Here is a 19841-nt window from a genome sequence, read left to right as displayed (position 1 = left end):
GTCTTTGGGTCGGACGGCTCCCTCAACTCAAGCGCCTCCTCTGAACTTATTTTCTGGTCTCAGGTGGTAGAGTCTTCTGTACCTGAATGGCCAGCAGTCCTTTGCCTCATCGGATTAAGTCGGAAAAGATCCTGTCCCGTTTTCTGCACACAATCAGTCTCTCTCCACACGGGCAAGGCCAGGACCATGCCCGAGCACCTGGCAGGGAGTAAACCTAGGGCTGTCATGTCAAGGCCACCCGTACCCCTCGCACATCTATCCGCGAGGACAGCAGCAGAGAGCCAGCAGCCGCGACACGGGCGGCCAAGCCATAACTCCCAGCAGGCCCCACGGCGGGGAGGGAAGGCGTGCCTTCCCATTGGGGAGAGGCTAGCAGCGTGCCTTTCCATTGGGCAGCGGCTCCTCCAGCCGCTGCGCGCGGGGCACGGCGGGAGTGGAGGCCGCGGGATCTGCGGCCGTACTTCATCTCCCGGCGGGCCCAGCGGTGAAGGCGGTGGCGCGACGCCTTTGTGGAAGCCGGAGCCCACCGGGAGGAAGTTCCGGTCTCCGCGACGCTGGGTCCGTGGCGGCCGCTTAGGAGGAGGAGGAGCGGGTCGCAGGGGCTGCGCTGCTTTGGTAAGGGCCCAGGACAGGAGAGAGGGCGTGCCCGAGCTGCCGGGACGGGGTCAGCTGTCGGGGCGGCTCTGGTAATCGTGGGCCCGCGCGGCCTAGAAGCCGTGGCTTCGAAGACACGGGGCGGCCGCGGCCTCGCTCGCGAAGACAGCCTAGCGGCGGTGTGCTGAGGGAGGCCCCGCTCGCGGCCGGAACGCCCCGGAACGGTCGCGGGCCCGGGGCGGGGCCCGCGGCGGCGGTAGAATTACCGGTCCCACCGCGCAGCGGCCCGCTGTGGGTCGAGGGGCCGGCGCGCGGTAGCGGCTTCGGCGCTCTGTTCCGTGGAGCTGCAGGCGGGCTTCTTTCTTTTTCTGTTCCCTTGTGTCTGTGATCCAGTTCCGAGACATCACTAGATACGGAGTTCTTGTGTCTGCAAGTAACCTGGGTCGCACACAGGACGCCCAGACAGGAAGGTGCGAGAGCTCAGAACCTGGCCCGCGGGCCCGTGGAACCGGGAGGCGGGCGAGGGTGGCTGGTGGGTTCTGTACCCGTTGGGCGAATGTAGGAGGAGTGATATTTCCACATATTCGAGCTTTAGATTCCTTTTGATGCTGTAAATATTGTTTTCCTTTTAACTCTACAATTGACGTGGAGCTAATAAATTCAAGTGTGGGGCTGCGTTTCTTAATAAAAAGAAAAAGGCTTGATTTGTAGGGCACATAGACTAGTAGTAGTTTGGGTTTTTAAATTTTTATTTTTTCCCTTTTTGCACGTTCTGGGCGTGCTTGTTAAGTTCAGAGTTTCATACTAATTAGATATAAGTGAAGGAGTTTAGTAGGTTTTTTTTGGGGGGGGCGGCGGGGGTCTCCTAATCACCCAGGTCAATTTCTGAACTCTGGATTGTGCTTCAGCTTTGTTAGTTTCTTTCCAGCTTTCTGTTGATTAAATATGTCACAGTTGCCAACCTTGTGCGGATCAAAGGGAAAGGCGTTAAGGCGAATAACAGTTAATGAAAGTAACTAGTGCTGTTACATCTTGAGGAAACATACAGGTTGAATCTAATGCCATGCATGGTGGAGCATACTTGTAATCCTGGCATTTAGGAGGATGTCAGGTTTGAGGCCATTCTAAACTGCATTGAGACACTTACAACACTTTTAAAAAATGAATCTGGGTCGGGCGTTGGTGGCACACACCTTTAATCCCAGCACTCGGGAGGCAGAGGCAGGAGGATCTCTGTGAGTTCGAGACCAGTCTGGTCTACAAGAGCTAGTTCTAGGACAGCCTCCAAAGCCACAGAGAAACCCTGCCTCGAAACCCCCGCCCCCCCCAAAAATCTGAATTATAACTCCTTAACTAGTACACTTACATAAATACTAATCTATGTATAAAATCTATAGTAGTATATATATATATATAGTATGTGCAATTATAAAATTTCTAGGATAGATAGGACTCAGTTCTGAGTAGGCATAACACCCTTGCTGGTCATTGAATCCAGGGCTCTCTTTATATTTGTTAGGCAAGTTCTCTACCACTGAACTGCAAATAGCCCCAGCCTCCTTGAGTTTATTTTTCTTACCTTTAGAATCCTAGGTTTTTGTAGCCCTTCACATAAGGAAGAATTTTCAATGGGAAAATTATTGTTCCTGACACCCTTTTTTTGAGACACGGTTTATTATGGCCTATCCTGGATTTGAATGACTAGACTTGCCTTAAATTCCCAATCTGTCCACTTACTTTCCCAGTATTTCAATGGGCTGCTGTCATTCCTAGCTAAGGGGGGTTTATTAAATAAATGTACTCTAGGCTAAAGTGTTCTACCATTGTACCCCAGCCCTTAAAGGTACTCTAAAATCAGAAATTTGTCACCAAGCTTAGATGTATGAATATGCTAATGCCTTGATTCAGAATCAGAGTTACATGGATAGTAAAACTTTTGAAAAGGTTTTTTTTTTGTTTTTTGGTTTTTCGAGACAGGGTTTCCTCTGTGGCTTTGGATTTGGAGGCTGCCCGGGAACTAGCTCTTGTAGACTAGGCTGGTCTCGAACTCACAGAGATCTGCCTGCCTCTGCTTCCCAAGTGCTGGGACTAAAGGTGCACACCACCACCCCCCAAAAAGTTTTCATTTATTCGTTTACTTATTTGAGACAGGGTCTTATTTTGCAGCTCTGGCTGGCCTGGAACTGGCTGTGTATTCTGTTCATGAATTTACATCTGCCGGTGGGATTAAAGAAAGCTGCATACCTACAAGCCAATCTGAGTGCCTTTTATAACAATTCTGTGACAATGTCTTGTATACAGAAAGTGTTCACTAAATATTAGCCACCACTACTGTTTTTTTTTTCTTTCCCTTTGAGATAATAATTTTACTCATTTAGCCCAGGCTAGTGCCAACTTTAGTTCTGGCTGTTTCTGAGGTTGGACAATTTGTAGGACTTGGTTCTTTCATCCTACCATGGGGGTTATGAGAATCAAACTCAGGTTGTTAAGCCTGGCATCAAGCTACCTACTGAGCCATTTCACCAGCCCCCACCTTTTTTGAGACAGGGTCTCTTCCTGGAACCTATGGCTTACTAATTGGACTAGGTTCCTATCTCTCCAGTGCTGAAATTACAAGAATGAACCATCATTCCCACATTTTAATTGTTGGTGCTGGGTATTGAACTCAGCTTTTTCTGTTTGCTCAGCAAAGTAGTATACCAGCTGAGCTTTTCCCCCAGCAACTCCCTACTCCCACCCCCTTTAAGACAGTCTCACTATGGATCCCTGGCTGGCTAGAACTCACATAGACTCACCTGACTCTGCTTCCCAATGCTGGGATTTAAGGCCTGTGCCACCAAGCCTGGCAACTCCCTCCCCCTGTTTTTTGTTTGTTTGTTTGTTTTTGAGGTACAATTTCATGTAGCCCAGGCTGGCCTGGAATTCCTATTACTGCAGCCTCCATTTACAGAGTACTGAGGTTATAGGGTATGTCAGCTCATCCTCCATTGTACTGTTATTCTTTAAAATTATACTAAATGTATTTTTATATACATTGTAACAAAAATTTACCTTTTAAAGTATATAGTTCAGGTGGCATTAGTTACAGTCACAAAGTATTGCAACCAGCCATGACTGTTGCTAAAACTTGCCACCTCATCTATCAGAAACTCTGTAACCATTAAGCAAGTAACTCTCCAAGTAGCTCCTAATAAATTTTACTCTTTCTCTATGAATTTGTGTTTGATACAATATGGTCTTTTCTGTGTTTAGCCTGTTTGGCTTGGTATAAAGTTGATTGATAGGATAGGATGTTTCGGAATTTTATACCTTTTTGATTAAATAGTATTCTGTTATTTATTTAGAGGACCTGTAAACAGATTAATTTTATTATTATTATTTTGATTTTTTGAGACAGGGTTTCTCTGTAACAACCCTGCCTTCCTGTAGGCCAGGCTGGCATCGAACTCAGAGATCTGTCTATGCCTGCCTCCCAAGTTCTGGGATTAAGGGAGTGTGCCACCACTTTCTGGCGCTTATTATTTTTTAATTTATGTATGTAACTCTGCATGTGGGTATGTGCAAGTGATTGTAGATGCTAATGGAGGACAAAAGTGTTGGACCCCATGGAGCTGGAGGTATAGGCAATTGTGAATCACCTGACGTGGATGCTGGTCTTCTGCAAGAGTTGTACTCACTCTTAACTAGTGAGCCATTTCTCTAGCCTTTAGAATACATTAAAAAAAAAAAAATGCAATCACCTTTTTTTTTTTTTTTTATAATTTTTGTTGTTTTTTGAGACAGGTTTTCTCTGTGTAGCCCTAACCATCCTGGAACTCATTCTGTAACCAGGCTGGCCTTGAACTCAGAGATTCCTCCTGCTTCTGCCTCACGAATCATCTATTTTGTTTTGTTTTTTTCAAGACAGAATTTCTTTGTGTAACTGCCCTAGGTGTCCTGGAACTTGCTTTGTAGACCAAGTTGGCTTTATATTCACAATGATCTGCTTGCCTTTGCCTCCCAGGGGTTGGGATTAAAGGCACATGCAGCAGCAGCCCCCACCACCACCAAACCCCCAGTCATCTATTTTAACACTTGGCTGTAGTAAATAATGCTGTGAACATTGATATGTTAGTGTCTTTGGTATCTAGTTTGTTTTTGCAGTGTTCTATCAAATTAAACCTCAGGTTTTACGAATTCAATGCTAGGCAAGCTTCCTACTACTAAGCTAAAACCTCTACTCCAGCTCTATTTCAGTATTAACCTTTTTTCTTAAAAAAAAAAAAAAAATAGTAGCTAGGCAGTGGTACATACCTTTAATCCCAGCACTTGGGAGGCAGAGAATGGCAGGGATTCTCTGTGAGTTTGAAACTAGCCTCGTCTACAGGGTGAGTTCCAGGACAGCCAAGGCTGTATAGAGAAACCCTGTCTTGAAAAACAAAACAAAACAAAAATTAGTAAAATTAAACATTTTTAATTTAATATTTTAAATTTAAATAATGATGATGATGATGTTTTAAAACAAGAGTATCACTCTGTAGCCCATGCTGTCCTGGAACTAACTTACTGTTATAGCCCTGACTATAGATACCATATGTAATAATATATATTATTTTGTATTTTTGAAATAAGGTTTCGTGTAGCAGCCTGAGCCTTGAAGTCACTATGTAGGCATAATTCCTGACCTCTTATCTCTCAAGTACTGGGATTCCAGGTGATATATACCTCCTATGGCATTGTGATATACAATTATAATCCCAGCACTTGGAAGGCAGAGGTAGGGGAATTGCTGTAAGCTTGAGGAGAGCCTGGTTTACATTATATAGACGATCCATTCTCAAAACACCAGCAATTATACTTACAGGTGTACCCAAAGGGAGAAGCATAATTTCAATCAGGTATTTGTGTCCATGCTCATACAGCAATATTTATAATAGCTAAAATAAGAAAGCAATCCAAGAGCTAATTGATAGATGAATGGATGAGCAAAATGATGTCTTTATGTATGTTTATACTTTAGAATATTATTTAGCCTTAAAAAAGGAAGGTAAGGGGCTGGAGAGATGGCTCAGAGGTTAAAAGCACTGACTGCTCTTCCAGAGGACCTGGGTTCAATTCCCAGCAACCACATAATGGCTCACAACCATCTCTAGTGAGATCTGGTGCCCTCTTCCAGCCTGAAGGCATACATGTAGGCAGAATATTGTCTACATGATAAATAAATCTTAAAAAAAAAAAAAAAAGAAGAAGGAAGATAAGTATCTTGCAATCCCAGCCTTCCTAAATTTGTGGGTCAGCTAGCCTGTTGTATGCAGCACCATCCAGTAAAGAGACTCGTTCCAAAGGAGGTGGACAGTTTGGAACTACATCTGAGGTTGTCTTCTGATGTCCACAAGCTTGCCAAGGCACACATGCACCTGTGCTTAAATGAATGTATGTACATACCCACACATACATCATATACATGCATGTGCAATACATACAAAAATAATATTTTTACAATTTGTGTTTTTAAATTTATGTATGGGTGTTTGGCTGGCATGTATGTCTGTGTACCATGTTTGTGCTCAGAGGAGGTTTTTGGATCCCTGGGGCTGGATTTAAAGAAGCGTATTTTGAGAATTGACCCCAGGTCCTTTCGAAGAGTAGCAAGTGCTCTTTTTTTTTTTTTTTTTTTTTTTTGTTTTTGTTTTTCGAGACAGGGTTTCTCTGTGTAGCTTTGGAGCCTATCCTGGCACTTGCTCTGGAGACCAGGCTGGCCTCGAACTCACAGAGATCCGCCTGCCTCTGCCTCCCGAGTGCTGGGATTAAAGGCGTGCGCCACCAACGCCCGGCCTTAGCAAGTGCTCTTAACTGTTGAACTGATCAAAGATTTTTTATGTGTTTTAAAATTTTTTTATTTTGTGTGTGTGTATGTTTTCCTGCCAATATGTGTAAATATCATAAATGTCCCTGATGCTTGTAGAGATTAGAAGAGAGTGTCAGACCCCCTAAAACTGGAGTTGCAGACAGTTGTGAACTGCCATGTGAGTGTTAGGAACCAGACCCAGATTCTCTTCTAGAGAAGCAAGTGCTCTTAACCTCTGAGCTCTGGCCACAAGGTAAGATGTTTTTAAAGTGGCCGCTGGAGAGATGGCATAGTGCTTAAGAGCACTCATTGTTTTGCCAGAGAATTCAACCAAGTTCAATTCCCAGCACTCATATCAGGCAGCTTACAACCAGCCTCCCCTTGCCCTAGTTTTTTTTTTGTTTTTTGTTTGTTTTTTTTTAAGGATGCTCACTTTGTTTTGTTTTTCAAGACAGGGTTTCCCTCTGCAGTTCTGGTTGTCCTGTAACTCTCTCTAGACCAGGCTGACCTCCAATTCAGAGATCTGTCTGTCTCTGCCTCCTGAGTGCTGGGATTAAAGGTGTGTGTCACTACCACCTGGCATGAATTCATTTTTTTTTTTAATTATTTTATGTGAGCCGGGTGTTGGTGGTTCACTCCTTTAATCCCAGTACTCGGGAGGCAGAGGCAGAGGCAGACAGATCTCTGTGAGTTCGAGGCCAGCCTGGTCTACAGAGTGAGTTCCAGGACAGCCTCCAAAGCAATACAGAGAAACACTGTCTTGGAAAAACCAAAATAAATAAATAAATAAATAAATAATGAAAAATTTATGTATGTGAATGTTTTGCTTGAAGGTATGTGTGTATACCCTGTGTGTGCCTGGTGAGAAGGTCAGAAGAAAGCATTGGATCCTTTGGAACTGGAGTTGTAGATGGTTATGGGGCACTTTGTGGGTGACTGAACTGAGGTCCTCTTTAAGAGCAACAAAGTCTCTTAACTACTGATCCCACTCTTCACCCTGATCTTGGACTCTTTGTCATCTTGTTTCTACCTCTCAAGCATTAGGATTGTAGCCACCACACCTGGCTCTCTTGTGTTTCTTTTGACACAGAATTTTACTGTGTGGCTCTATCTGACTCCAATTTATGGTAGCACTCTCTCTCTCTCTCTCTCTCTCTCTCTCTCTCTCTCTCTCTCTCTCTCCCCCCCTCCCCCTCCCCCTCTCCCCCTCCCCCCTCCCCCCTCCCCCCTCCCCCTCTTCTTCCCTCTCTCCTCCCTCCCCTTTTCCCCCTCCCCTCTCCTCCTCCCTCCCCTCCCCTCCTCTCCTCTCTCTCATTGGGATTACAGGTATGTGCTGGCTAACCCGGAAACCATACTAGGGTTCTGGGGGAGTTTGGTTGCTAAACTGAAACTAAAGAACTGATAGAAGGATGTGACTACAAACTTTGTTTCTAGTTTAATGTAGAGGCTTGTCCTCTCTCTGAACCATATGAGCCATTTCCAATGTGAAATTTATTTTTTTACTTGAACTTTCACAGCTCTCATTTGGATATTTATATATACTACTAGCTCCAGGATCTGCACTTGTAGGCATGTGTTGTCTTCAAAATTTGCTACAGGACCCTTTTACTATTTGCAATGTGTAGAATGTAATGGGTGTGGGCTGTAAGATAGACTAGTATTTGTGTCTTATGGGGATAATGATTTAGAAACATTTATTTTTAGAAGTAGTTAATACAGTTAATGACTCCTGTATCTGACCTTTATGTCTGTTGTCATGCTGTTCATGCATTAATATTTCAGGCTCCATTGATACTTTGGTACTGGGAGCTGGAGAGATGCTCAGTGGTTAAGAGTACTTGCTGCTATTCCAGAGGACCAGGTTTGGTTCCCAGCACCCACTTAGTGTCTTTAGAGGTTCTGGTGCCTCTTTTGGTCTCATGCACAGCATGCATATAAAATGTATACATACATACATACATACATACATATACACACACATGCAGACAAATACTCATACACATTAAAAATGTTTCACACTTTGATAATAGTTTAAGGTTATTTTGAATCTAGGGATTCTTTAAAATTTAAAGTGTGTGTCTCTGTATGTGTATGTGCATGCATGCTGTGTTTGTGAGGAGGTCAGAGTACAACTTGTGGAATCTGTTCTCTCTTACCTTGTGGGTACCAGGTGTTGAACTTGGGCCATCAGGCTGGCAGCAAGCAATATTACCTGTGACTTACCTTGCTGTCCCCTAGGAATTGTATTTGCTTTGGTTACTAAACTACATTTCTTTTCTTTCTTTCTTTCTTTCTTTTTTTTTTTTTTTTTTCAAGATAATGTTTTACTGTGTAGCTTTGGCTGTCCTGGAATTCACTCTTTAGACCCTCAAACTCATAGAGATTTTCCTGCATCTGCCTTCTGAGTGCTGAAATTAAAAGCATTCTCCATCACTGCCTGGCTAATTTATTTGTTTTTATGTACAATGATGTTTTATTTGCATGTATGTCTGTGAGGGTGTTGGGTCCCCTGGAACTGGGTTCACAAATAGTTGTGAGCTGCCATGTGGGTGCTGAGAATTGAATCCAGGTCCTCTGGAAGATTAACTGGTACTCTTAACTGCTGAGCCATCTCTCCAGCCCTGTCTTTTATTTTTTTCTGAGACAGTCACATGTAACCCAGGCTAGTCTTGAATTCAGTATGTAATGAACCTTGACTTTGAATTCATTGGAGTAGTCCTACCTCTTTCCCAAGTGCTAGGATTAGAGGCCTGAGCTACCAGCCTGGCTTCTCTTTTATAAATAAAATAAAATTAAAAAATTATTTCTTTTGGTGCTAAGGATTGAATGAATGATGGTCTTAATACATCATAGGCAAGTGATCTTCTTAGCTACATTTTCAGCCCTCTCTTCTGGAAATCCTTTGGTTCATATGTTGGTCTACTTGATGGTGCTCCTTCATTTGTCTTTACCCTTCATTCATTTGTCTGTATCCTTCATTGATTCATTTGAATTCATTCTTTTCCTTTCTGCTTCTGTGAGTTGATAATTTTATACTGTCCTGTCTTCACGTTTTATGCTCCTTTCTTCTGCTTGCTCAATCAACGCTGTTGTTGAAATCTATGGTGAGCTTTTTTTATTATAAGCACTGTAGTTTCTCGATATTGATATGCTTAACTTGATTATCTTTTCTTCGAATTTGTTTGTTTATTGAGTGTGGGTGTAGCAGGAAGAGGAGGCATATAGAGGTCAGGGAACAACTTTGTGGAGTCTGTTCTCCTCTTCAACCTTTATAGGTGTCATCAGGTTTATGTGTGCGACCACCTTTACCACTAAATGAATTGTCTTGATATTCCAACATGGTAGAGAAGTTCTTACTTTCCATGTATTAACTGTTACAGAAATGTAAGTAGGCAGAAATTTTCAACAAACTGAGTTTTTTTTTTTTTCTTTTTTTTTTTTTTCTTTTGAGACAGGGTCCTACTGTATTGCCCTAGTTGACCTGGAACTTGTTGTGTAGACCAGGCCAGCCTCAAATTACAGAGATTCACCTACTTCTCTTTCCTGAGTGCTGGGTTTGTTTTGTTTTGAGACAGGGTCTCCCTATGTAGCTTTGGCTATCATAGATTTCACTGTATAAAACAGGCTATCTTCAAACCCACAGAGATGCACATGCCTCTTGCTTCCTGAGATTACAGGCATGCATTACCATTCCTGGTATTTTTGTTTGTTTTTATTATTATTTAAAAAAATTTAAAAGATGATTCCATATAGGTCATGTTGGCCTTGGATTCAGTATGAAGCTGAGGAGGAGGATTTTTACCTTTAAAAATTTTTATTTGAGGGGGCTGGAGAGATGGCTCAGAGGTTAAGAGCACTGACTGCTCTTCCAGGGGTCCTGAGTTCAATTCCCAGCAACCACATGGTGGCTCACAACCATCTGTAATGAGATCTGGTGCCCTCTTCTGGCGTGCATGGATATATGCAGACAGAACACTGTATACATAATAAATAAATCTCTTTAAAAATTTTTTTTATTTGTGTGTATGTATACTATACTATTTGCTAGAGTTTTTTTGTTTTTTTGTTTTTTTTCCTACTATGTGGCTCCCCAGAATCAAAATTGGGTTATTAGGTTTGGTGGCAAGCAATTTACCTGCTGAGCCATCTCTCTGGTCCAGCTTTGATCTCTTGTTCCTCTAGCCTTCATTTCCCAAGGCTAAGTAAGGTTACAGGTGTATAATACCTTGCTCTCTCTCTCTTTTTTTTTAATAAGAAAATATCCATATGTTATCTAGGCTGGCTTTGTGAACTACTAGCAGTCCTCCTTTCTCAGTTTCCTGAATTCTGGTATTATAGATGTATGCCACTGCATGCAGCTTTAAATGGTTTTCTATCTTTTTTGGTAGAGGTGGGGGAGCCCAAGCTAGCTTTGGACTTGCCATGTAGCCAAGGATAGCCTTGAACCCTTCTTCTTGCTTCCTCTGCCTTATTTCTAAGATTATAGGTGTTTATCACAATACCAAGTTTTGAACTCCTCCCTCCCTCCCTCCCTTCCTCCCCGGGGGTGGGGTGGGAGAGTGGCTGTTCGAGATAGGGTTTCTCTGTGTACTCCTGGCTATCCTGGAACTCACTCTGTAGACCAGGCTGGCCTCAAACTCACAGAGATCCACCTGCCTCTGCCTCCCAAGTGCTAGGATTAAAGGCTTGCGCCACCAATGCCCGGCTCTCCTACTTTTTTGTTTGTTTGCTTTTTGAGTTTGAGTCAGTCTCTCTTATGTAGCTCTGGCTGTTCTGGAGATGGATGTGTATGTAAATCAGACTAGCCCCTGCCTCCAACATGTCTGGTTGTTCCTGAAAGATTCTTGACCTTTTGATCTTGATGTGGAGGTTGTTGACTTTTTACATTTGTGTTTGGTTTTGTGCATTTTTGGCTGAAGTGTCCCCTTTGTTTTTGTTTTTGTTTTTTGTTTTTTCGAGACAGGGTTTTTCTGTATTGCTTTGGAGGTTGTCTGGAACTTGTTCTGCAGACCAGGCTGGCCTTGAACTCACAGAGATCCACCTGTCTCTGCTGAGTGCTGGGATCAAAGGCGTGTGCCACCAACATCTAGTAGCTGAAGTGTCTGGTATAGATTTCTTTGCTGGAGTATTTTCCTCAGTTGCTTTATCCAGATAATCTACCTGTGTGTGGTGGTAGCTGCTTGTGAACCGCTCTGGGAATATGCAGGCCAGAGGATTAGGTGCTAAGGTCAAACTTGGCTATATAAGAAGTTTGAGGCCCTGCTGGCCTATGTGAGATCTTGTTTTCTAAGTCCATTAAAAGCTAGGTCTTGATGAGACTCATGTTTTAATTCAAGTAATTCAAAGGTTGAGACAAGATTCCCTTGGCTTCTAGGTTACATAGTGAGTTCAAGTATAGATAGCTTAGGTTATGATGTGAGACCATGACCAATTAAAAAAAAAATAAACCAACAACAATAAATAACCAAAGAGAAAGCCTAGTGTAGGGAGTGACTTGTTTGTAATCTTAGCACTAGGAATGTGAAAGCAAGATCAAGCATTCAAGATCATCTATGGCTAAGTCAGTCTGAACCTAGCTTGAGTTATATTTAACTAAGCCATCTTTCCAGCCCCTACATACTGCTTTTGTTTGTTTGTTTGTTTGTTTGTTTGCTTTGTTTTATTTTTGAAGACAGGGCCTCTCTGTGTAGCCCTGGCTGTCCTGGAGCTCACTTTATAGACCAGGCTGACCTTAAACTCACTTAAAGTCCATCTGCCTCCCAAATGCTGGGATTAGATGCATGCACCACCACTGCCCATTTTACATACAGCTTTTTTTTTTTCATATGTCAAATCCCATTTAATGATTTCCAAAAACACAGAGCATAGGATATGCAGATATTATTATTTACATACAACTTTTGAATGGCCTAATTTCCAATTACTCCAGCTGTTCTTGGTTTTCTACCTATTATCTTTTAGTGCCAGTATCTGAACCTATAGCTTGCTTTACAGCTTTCATTAGTCTTGAATGAAAGAGTTTTTCTCCTTCCTTAATAATAATAATAATAATAATAATAATAATAATAAGTAGTAGTAGTAGTAGTAGTAGTAGTAGGGCTTTCTTTGGACTGCCAGCTCCCAAGTAATGACACGGAGACTTATTAAGTGTGAAAGCTTGGCCTTAGCTTAGGCTTGTTCCCAACTAGCTTTTATAACTTAAATTAGCCTTTCCTCCATTCTATACGTCTGACTTACTCCATATCTTTTTTGGGGGGACAGGTTTTGAGACAGGGTTTCTCTGTGGCTTTGGAATCTATCCTGGAACTAGCTCTTGTAGATCAGGCTGGTCTTGAACTCACAGATATCCGCCTGCCTCTGCCTCCTGAGTGCTGGGATTAAAGGCGTGCACCACCACCACCCAGCCTTCCACATCTTGTTCTACTTCTTGCTGGTGAATCCTGAGAGCCTCAGATTCTTTCCAGAGTTTTTATCTCTGCCTGGAGGTTCTGCCTAGCTGTTCAGCTCTTTATTAAACCAATCAGAAGGTGCCCTGGCAGAGACACATCTTCACAGCAAATAAAAATAAAAATAACAACAACAATTGTCATTGTTATTGCTATTGTTGTCATTTTGAGATGGGGTCTTACCATGCTGCCCTAGCTGGTCTGGAATTACTTACTATGTGGACCAGAACTGGCTTAGAACTCCAGAGATCTGCCTGCCTGAGTACTGAGATTGAAGGCTGGGGCTCCTGTTTGAATCCTAAGTTAGGTGAAATACAAACAAACCCTTTGTATCAGTCCTTCAGATACCCCTCCCTGTCCACCTGACAAGGGAGAACAAATGCATAAAATAACTTGTAAATACATTTGCTCTTGGAGAGGAGATCAGAATTGGGCTGCGTTGCTTAAAGAGCAGAATTACTCTTGTGTTGAAGAGGAAGAGGGCAAAGAAAGATAAAACACCATACAGTGTTCCTACTGCTTTGAAGATGTCGTTTTTTTTTTTTTCTTGTAGCTTTTTACATTTTAATTATTTTGGGTGGGGGGAGGGCATGGGCGTGTGTGTATGCATATGCCATGACACACAAGAAGAGGATATAGAACAGCTTTTAGGAGTCAGTCCTCTCTTCTCCCTATTTGAGTCCCAGGTAGTCAGGTGTGGTTGCAAGTACCTTTATCCTCAGCCATCTATCTCGTCAGCCCAATTTTTAATTGAATTTATTATTGTATGTGATGTGTATGAAGGTGGGTATATATATATTACATGTATGTATAGAGGTCAGAAAGCAACTTTTGGGAGATAGTTTTCTCCTTCCAGAGAGGTGTCCAGGAATGGAACGCAGGTGGTTAGACTTAGGCGAAAGCACTTTTACCCCCTGAGCCATCTTGCCATCTGCCCTGCAGGTTTGTTTTTTGTTTTTGTTTTTGTTTTTTTATGATTACTGCTTTGTTGTTTTAGATGTTTCTTTGGCGGAATAAGGCCTTGAAAACTTTGTCAGCCATTTTGATAACTTGTGAATTGGTGTTTTGTTTTTTGTTTTCAAGACAGAGTTTTTCTGTGTATTAGAGCCCTGGCTGTCTAGGCTGGCCTCAAACTCACAGAGATCCACCTGCCTGTGTGTGCCTCCTGAGTGCTGGATTAAAGGTGTGCGCCACCACATCAAGAGTCCTTTGGTGCACAAAAGTATTTAATTATGATGGTACACTTTATTATTTTTTCTTTTATTTGTTGTGTCATATTTAGGAAACGCTTGTAAATCCATGAAGATCTTTCACTAGCCACAAGGAAAGTCCTGGAGATAATTTCTCAGCTTGATTTAGGTTACATGCCTGTCTTCAAAGCAGTCGCTGGTGAGGATACTAAGTACTCTGATTAATCGTGCTCAGTAGTGTAGGGTTAGCCACATAGCCTGAGGATGATGCTAAGATGCTCTTTCCCGTAATGGACAAATAAGTACTGGAGAAATCACTCGGAAAAGAATTACTGAGTGGGAAACATTCTTTGTACATGAAAACGTTTATAATGCCCTAGAACATAATTCTTTTTTGTGAGACCTTGAATTTTGAAAAACAATGCTTTTTAAGGTGTGTGTGTGTGTGTGTGTGTGTGTGTGTGTGCGCGCGCGCATTAGTTGTGTGAAAGTCAAAGGGTATCTGTGAGAGTCAGAACACCCACTCACACACACACATATATATATACACACATACAGGGTTTCTCTGTGTAACAGCCCTGGCTGTCCTGGAACTCTAGACCAGGCTGTCCTGGCTCAGAACACACATTTTTAATGAAAAAAAATTTCCCTTTTAAAAAGTTAATTTGTTGCCAAACAGAACGAAAGGCTAATGTGTTCTCTGTGTGTTCTTGTGCGTACACATGCCACAACATGGTTGTGGAAGTCAGAGGACAATTTGTGGGAATTAATTTTTTCCTGTACTTTCCAGGTCCTGGAAAAGGGAGTCAGGCTTTGGAGGCAAGCTCCTTTACTCACTGAGCCATCCCACAGCTCCAAACTCTTGTTTGTTTGTTTTGACAAGCTCTCACTGTATTCCTTATTGGCCTTATTGGCCTTAAATTCTCAGAGATCTAAGTGCCTCCAGAGTGCTGCCACTACCTTGGCTGAAAAATTTTAAAAAGCAATGTATACTTATAATTTTTTTTTTAAAATGTGTGTGTGTGTTTGTGTTTCTGCCTTTTGAGTGGTGAGATAAAAGACATGCACCGTCATAACCAATAATTTTAAAAAAAATTTCTGCTATCTATACATATTTGCATTTAGTAGTGTGCGTGCGTGTGTTTGTGTGTCCTTGAAGAAATTGGAGGATAACTTTTGGAGTTGGTTCCTCCACCATATAGATCTAGGGGATTGAATTCAGGTTGTCAGACTTGGGGGTAAGTGCTGTAACCCACTGAGCCTTCTCACTAGCCCTGTATAAATATTTTAAAATGGTCTCTGAAAATATCCTTGATGATGTGGTCCCTGATTAACTTAGCAAGCAAAGATTAAGTAGTTTAGTTTATACTTCATGTTCTAAAGTAACTTACTTGTGATTTATTTTATACAGGTACTACTCTACTAGAGTTTGGTAGGAAAAAGATCTACTTATTGAAGCTTTCTTGATATAGAAAGAGATGTGGGGGGATTCTCGATCTGCTAACAGAACAGGACCTTTTCGGTAAGTCTTAAATTTTAAATATTTAAAATTTCAAATATTTACAATGTAACTTGGCCTACCATGAAGGCATATATTTTCTTTGTGAAAAATAAGCTTTTTAGAAGTGGAAAATATTTTACAAGTTTCTAGTCATTTCTAAAGTGATTGAAAGTATATGCCCAGCATGTGTCTGTTTCTCTTTATCTCTCTGTATATGAAATTGTGTCTAGAACCCAGGGCATCCTGTATGCTTGGCGAATGCTTTGGCCCTGAACTATATAGCCTTAGCCTCTTGATATCCTTTTTTTTTTTTTTTGAGACAGAGTTTCTCATCTTTCTATGTATATGTCATCCTGGCTATATTGGAACTCATTATGTAGACCAGGCTGTCATCAGACTCACAGAGATCCTCCTGCTCTTGCCTCTGGAGTGCTGGCATTAAAGGTGTGAGACAGCATGCTCAACCAATAACATTATTCAAATATTAAAAATATTTCAAAGTCATTTATTTGTTTTTCTGTTTTGGGTTTTTGAGACAATGTGTCACTCTTGCTCTTAGTGGCCTGAACTCTCTACATTGCCCAGACTGACACTGAAGTCATGGGAATCCTTCTTTAGCAGCCCAGGTGTGAGATTATTTACTTACTTTTGAGATAAGGTTTTGCAGTGTGTCCTGGGCTATCCTTGAACTTCTGGTCTTCCTGTCCTAGCTTCCTGATAGCTGGGATTGCTGGTATGCACCATCACTCTTGCTTTCTTTATAATTGTTAATTCTTTGATCTCTTTTAGCAAAGCAATGTATACTTATAAATCTTGCAAAATGTGTTGTACTTAAGTGTTTATGAAAACTCCATTAAGGGGCTGCAAGGATGGCTCATCAGTTAAAGAGCATTTATTGTTTTTCCAGAAGATCCAAGTGTGGTTTCTAGAACTCACATCAGGGGGCTTTCAACTCCTGTAACTCCATCTCTCAGGGTTCCTACTTCCTGTTCTGAACTCCTCAGGGCACTTCACACAAATGACATATACTCATATAAACACACATTTACATACATAAAAATAAAATCTTGAGGGCTGGAGAGATGGCTCAGAGGTTAAGAGCACCAGCACCAGAGGTCCTGAGTTCAAATTCCAGCAACCACATGGTTGCTCACAACCATCTATAATGAGATCTGGTGCCCTCTTCTGGTGTGCAGATATACATGGAAGCAGAATGTTGTATACATAATTAATAAATTAATAAAATCTAAAAAATAAAATCAAATCTTGAAAGCTCTATTAATTTCACTAATTTATGTCTAGACTCTAGAGCTTTATCTTGTTATTGACATTGATATGCTTTTCTAAGCTACACGAATGCCAGTTTTAAGGGTTATTGGGTAGAAAGAGTAGAAAAGATGTAGCACTTAGTTATAAATGGATTGTGCTTTTGGCTTATAGAGAATACTTTAAAAAATACTTAGTGTATGTTTATGTGTATGTGTGTCTGTGTGAGTGTGTGTGGAAACCAGGAGGGGGTGACAGAACCCTCAGAGTTGGTGTTACTAGTGTTTATAGGATGCTAGGACCGTGTCTTTTTGAATGATCCATATTGACTTTAAACTAGCAATTTCCTAATCTCAGCCTCTCAAAGGACTGAGAATAAACTTTTTTAAAAAAAGCTCCTAATATAATTAGGAGCTGGAAAGATGGCTCAGCAGTTAAGAGCACTGACTGGTCTTCCAGAGGATCCATACACAATTCCCAGCACCCTCATGTCAGCTCAAAACTGTAACTCCAGTTCCAGAGTATCTGACACCTTCACACAGACATACATGCAGACAAAACACCTGTGTACACAAAATAAAAATAAGTAAATGTACATAATTCATTTTATTTTATGTGTGTGAATGTTTACTCACATGTATGTATGTGTACCATATGAGTGTCTGGTGCCCACAGAGGTCAGAAGAGAGCATCAGGTCCCCTGGAACTTATAGTTGGAGGTTTCTCATCCTATCCACCAGTTCCCAAATAAGCACTCTAAGGCTTAATATTAATAATTGTTTTCCAATGGCTCAGGCATATTAATAATTAGCTCTCACATTTAAATTAACCCATTTCTAGTAATCTCTGTATCATCACATGACCATGGCTAACCAGCAACACATATTCAGAAGGACATCCCACATCAGGAACTGGAGTTATAGGCAGTTGTCAGCAGCCATGTGGGTGCTTGCAACCACTAAGCCATCAGTCTAGCACTGGAAGTAACTGTTATCAAAACATAGCCATGCTCATTTGTTTACAGATGTGTGTGGTAGCTACTGTATACTCTATAAAGCCCCAATACATTTACTACCTGGCCTTTTATGTAAAGTTTGTCCATGCATAGTGGCATACACCTTTAACGCCAGCTCTTGGGAGCTGTAAACAGATGAATCTCTGTGAGTCTGAGCCAAGCCTGGTCTATGTAATGAGTTCCAGAACATCCAAGGCTATGTAGAAAGACTCTGTTTCCAAAACCTTCCTCCAAAACCAATAAAGGGTGGGTCATGCACACCTTTAATCCCAGCACTCAGGAGGCAGAGGCAGGCGGATCTCTGAGTTCCAAACCAGCCTGCTCTACAAGAGCTAGTTCCAGGATAGGCTCCAAAGCCACAGAGAAACCCTGCCTCAACCCCCCCCCCAAAAAAAATTTGCCTAATTCCAGTCAAAATCAGTGCTTATATGTAACATTTAAAAATACTTAGATTATTGTCTGTCTTCTTAGTCTGCTTATGGATAACTATTTTATATGTCAGGCTATTTCTTATAGAATTAGGATGGTTTAGGTAATCATTTAAAAACTTTAGGGGTGGGGAAATGGTTTAGTGGATACAAATACTGGCTGCTCTTCCAGAGGACCAGGATTCAATTCTCAGCACCCACATGGCAGCTCACAACTGTCTGTAACTCAAGTTCCAGGGGATCTGACACCCTCATACAGACATCCACACACAGGCAAAAACACCAATGCACATGAAATAAAAACAAATTAAAAACACATACACAGCATTAGATAGATTTGGTTCTGTTGCACAATTTCCCCCTTCCCAAATTTTAAGAACTATTTTTTGGTTGTTGGGTTTTTTGTTTTGTTTTTGTTTTTGTTTTTTTTTTTGTTGTTGTTGTTGTTGTTTTTGTGACAGGGTTTCTTTATGCTCTGTGTAACCCTGGAACTGTGTAACCCTGGAGGCTGTCCTGGAACTTACTCTGTAGTGCAGGTTAGCCTCCAACTCAGAGATCCAACTGACTTTACATCCCAAGTGCTGGGATTATAAAGGCCGCCACCACCACCTGGTTTGTTTTTGTTTTGATGAAGGGTCTTTCTGTGTAGGTTAAACTGGCCTTGAACTCATGATCCTTTGTCTCAGCCACTATATTGCTGGGGTTACAGGCATGTACCGGCATGTACCACACCTAGCTCTTATACAATTTGTGTGTGTGTGGGGGGGGGGGGGGAGACAGTGTGTGTGTGTGTGTGTGTGGTGTGTGTGTGTGTGTGTGTGTGTGTATGAGTGATGTGTGTGTTCCATCTCACTTGTAGCTTTGTGGGCCTGGAACCCACTATACATACTAAGCTGGGCTCCAACACATAGATCTCTGGGCTCTGCCCCTAAGTGCTTGGGATTTTGTTTTTGTGTTTTCAAAACAGGGCCTCTCTATGTACTCCTGGCTGTCTAGAACTGAATATGTAGACCATGCTGGCCTCATAGATATCTTCCTACCTCTGCCTAATTCATTAACCTCTGATTTTTAGGATCTTTGACCAGAGGGAGATAACATCCCATTTTTGGGAGACTCACAAAATAAAAAAAGTTATATTCTGGGAAAATGACTTTTTTTTTCTTTGAAATACTTTTCTTCATAAAATTGTTTTACTTTAGTTTAAAATAATTTTTACAACCACTGCTGTTCTTTATGTAGAGATAGGGTCTCATTATGTAGCTCTGGCTGGCCTGAAACTTGCTATATGTAGACTATTCTGACCTTGAACTCACAAAGATAAAAGGCATGGGTCACCACTCTTGCCACTACTGCTGTTTTATATTGATAGAACTGTTTCTTGATTAGATTATAAAATATAGATATAAGAACTATAGTGTGAGCCGGGTGGCAGAAACAGGCGGATCTCTGTGAGTTTGAGGCCAGCCTGGTCTAGCAAACAACTTCCAGGACAGTCTCTAAAACAATACAGAGAAACCTTGTCTCGAAATCCCCCCAAAACAAAACAAAACAAAAAAACTATAGTGTGGTAGGTT

General features: G+C 41.6%; 1 protein-coding gene across 4 annotated transcripts in view; it reads left to right on the top strand.

Annotated features, from left to right (window-relative positions):
* The first annotated feature begins 479 nt into the window (after window positions 1-479).
* Window positions 480-19841, top strand: part of Rbm6 (RNA binding motif protein 6) — an 89529-nt gene continuing 70167 nt past the window's right edge. Inside the window, exons 1-3 of one of the 4 annotated variants that reach the window (XM_027414497.2) lie at window positions 480-615; window positions 14150-14256; window positions 15469-15579. In XM_027414497.2, coding sequence (XP_027270298.1) covers window positions 15536-15579 — 44 coding nt within the window. In that variant the 5' untranslated portion in view covers window positions 480-615; window positions 14150-14256; window positions 15469-15535. Of the gene's footprint in view, window positions 616-908; window positions 1065-14149; window positions 14257-15468; window positions 15580-19841 lie in introns of those variants that run through there. The other 3 variants (XM_027414498.2, XM_027414496.1, XM_027414499.2) reach the window with 3 other exon arrangements.

This window comes from Cricetulus griseus, chromosome 4 (genome assembly GCF_003668045.3).
Source record: "Cricetulus griseus strain 17A/GY chromosome 4, alternate assembly CriGri-PICRH-1.0, whole genome shotgun sequence".
NCBI lineage: Eukaryota > Metazoa > Chordata > Mammalia > Rodentia > Cricetidae > Cricetulus > Cricetulus griseus.
This window is presented reverse-complemented; position numbering and strand designations above follow the sequence as displayed.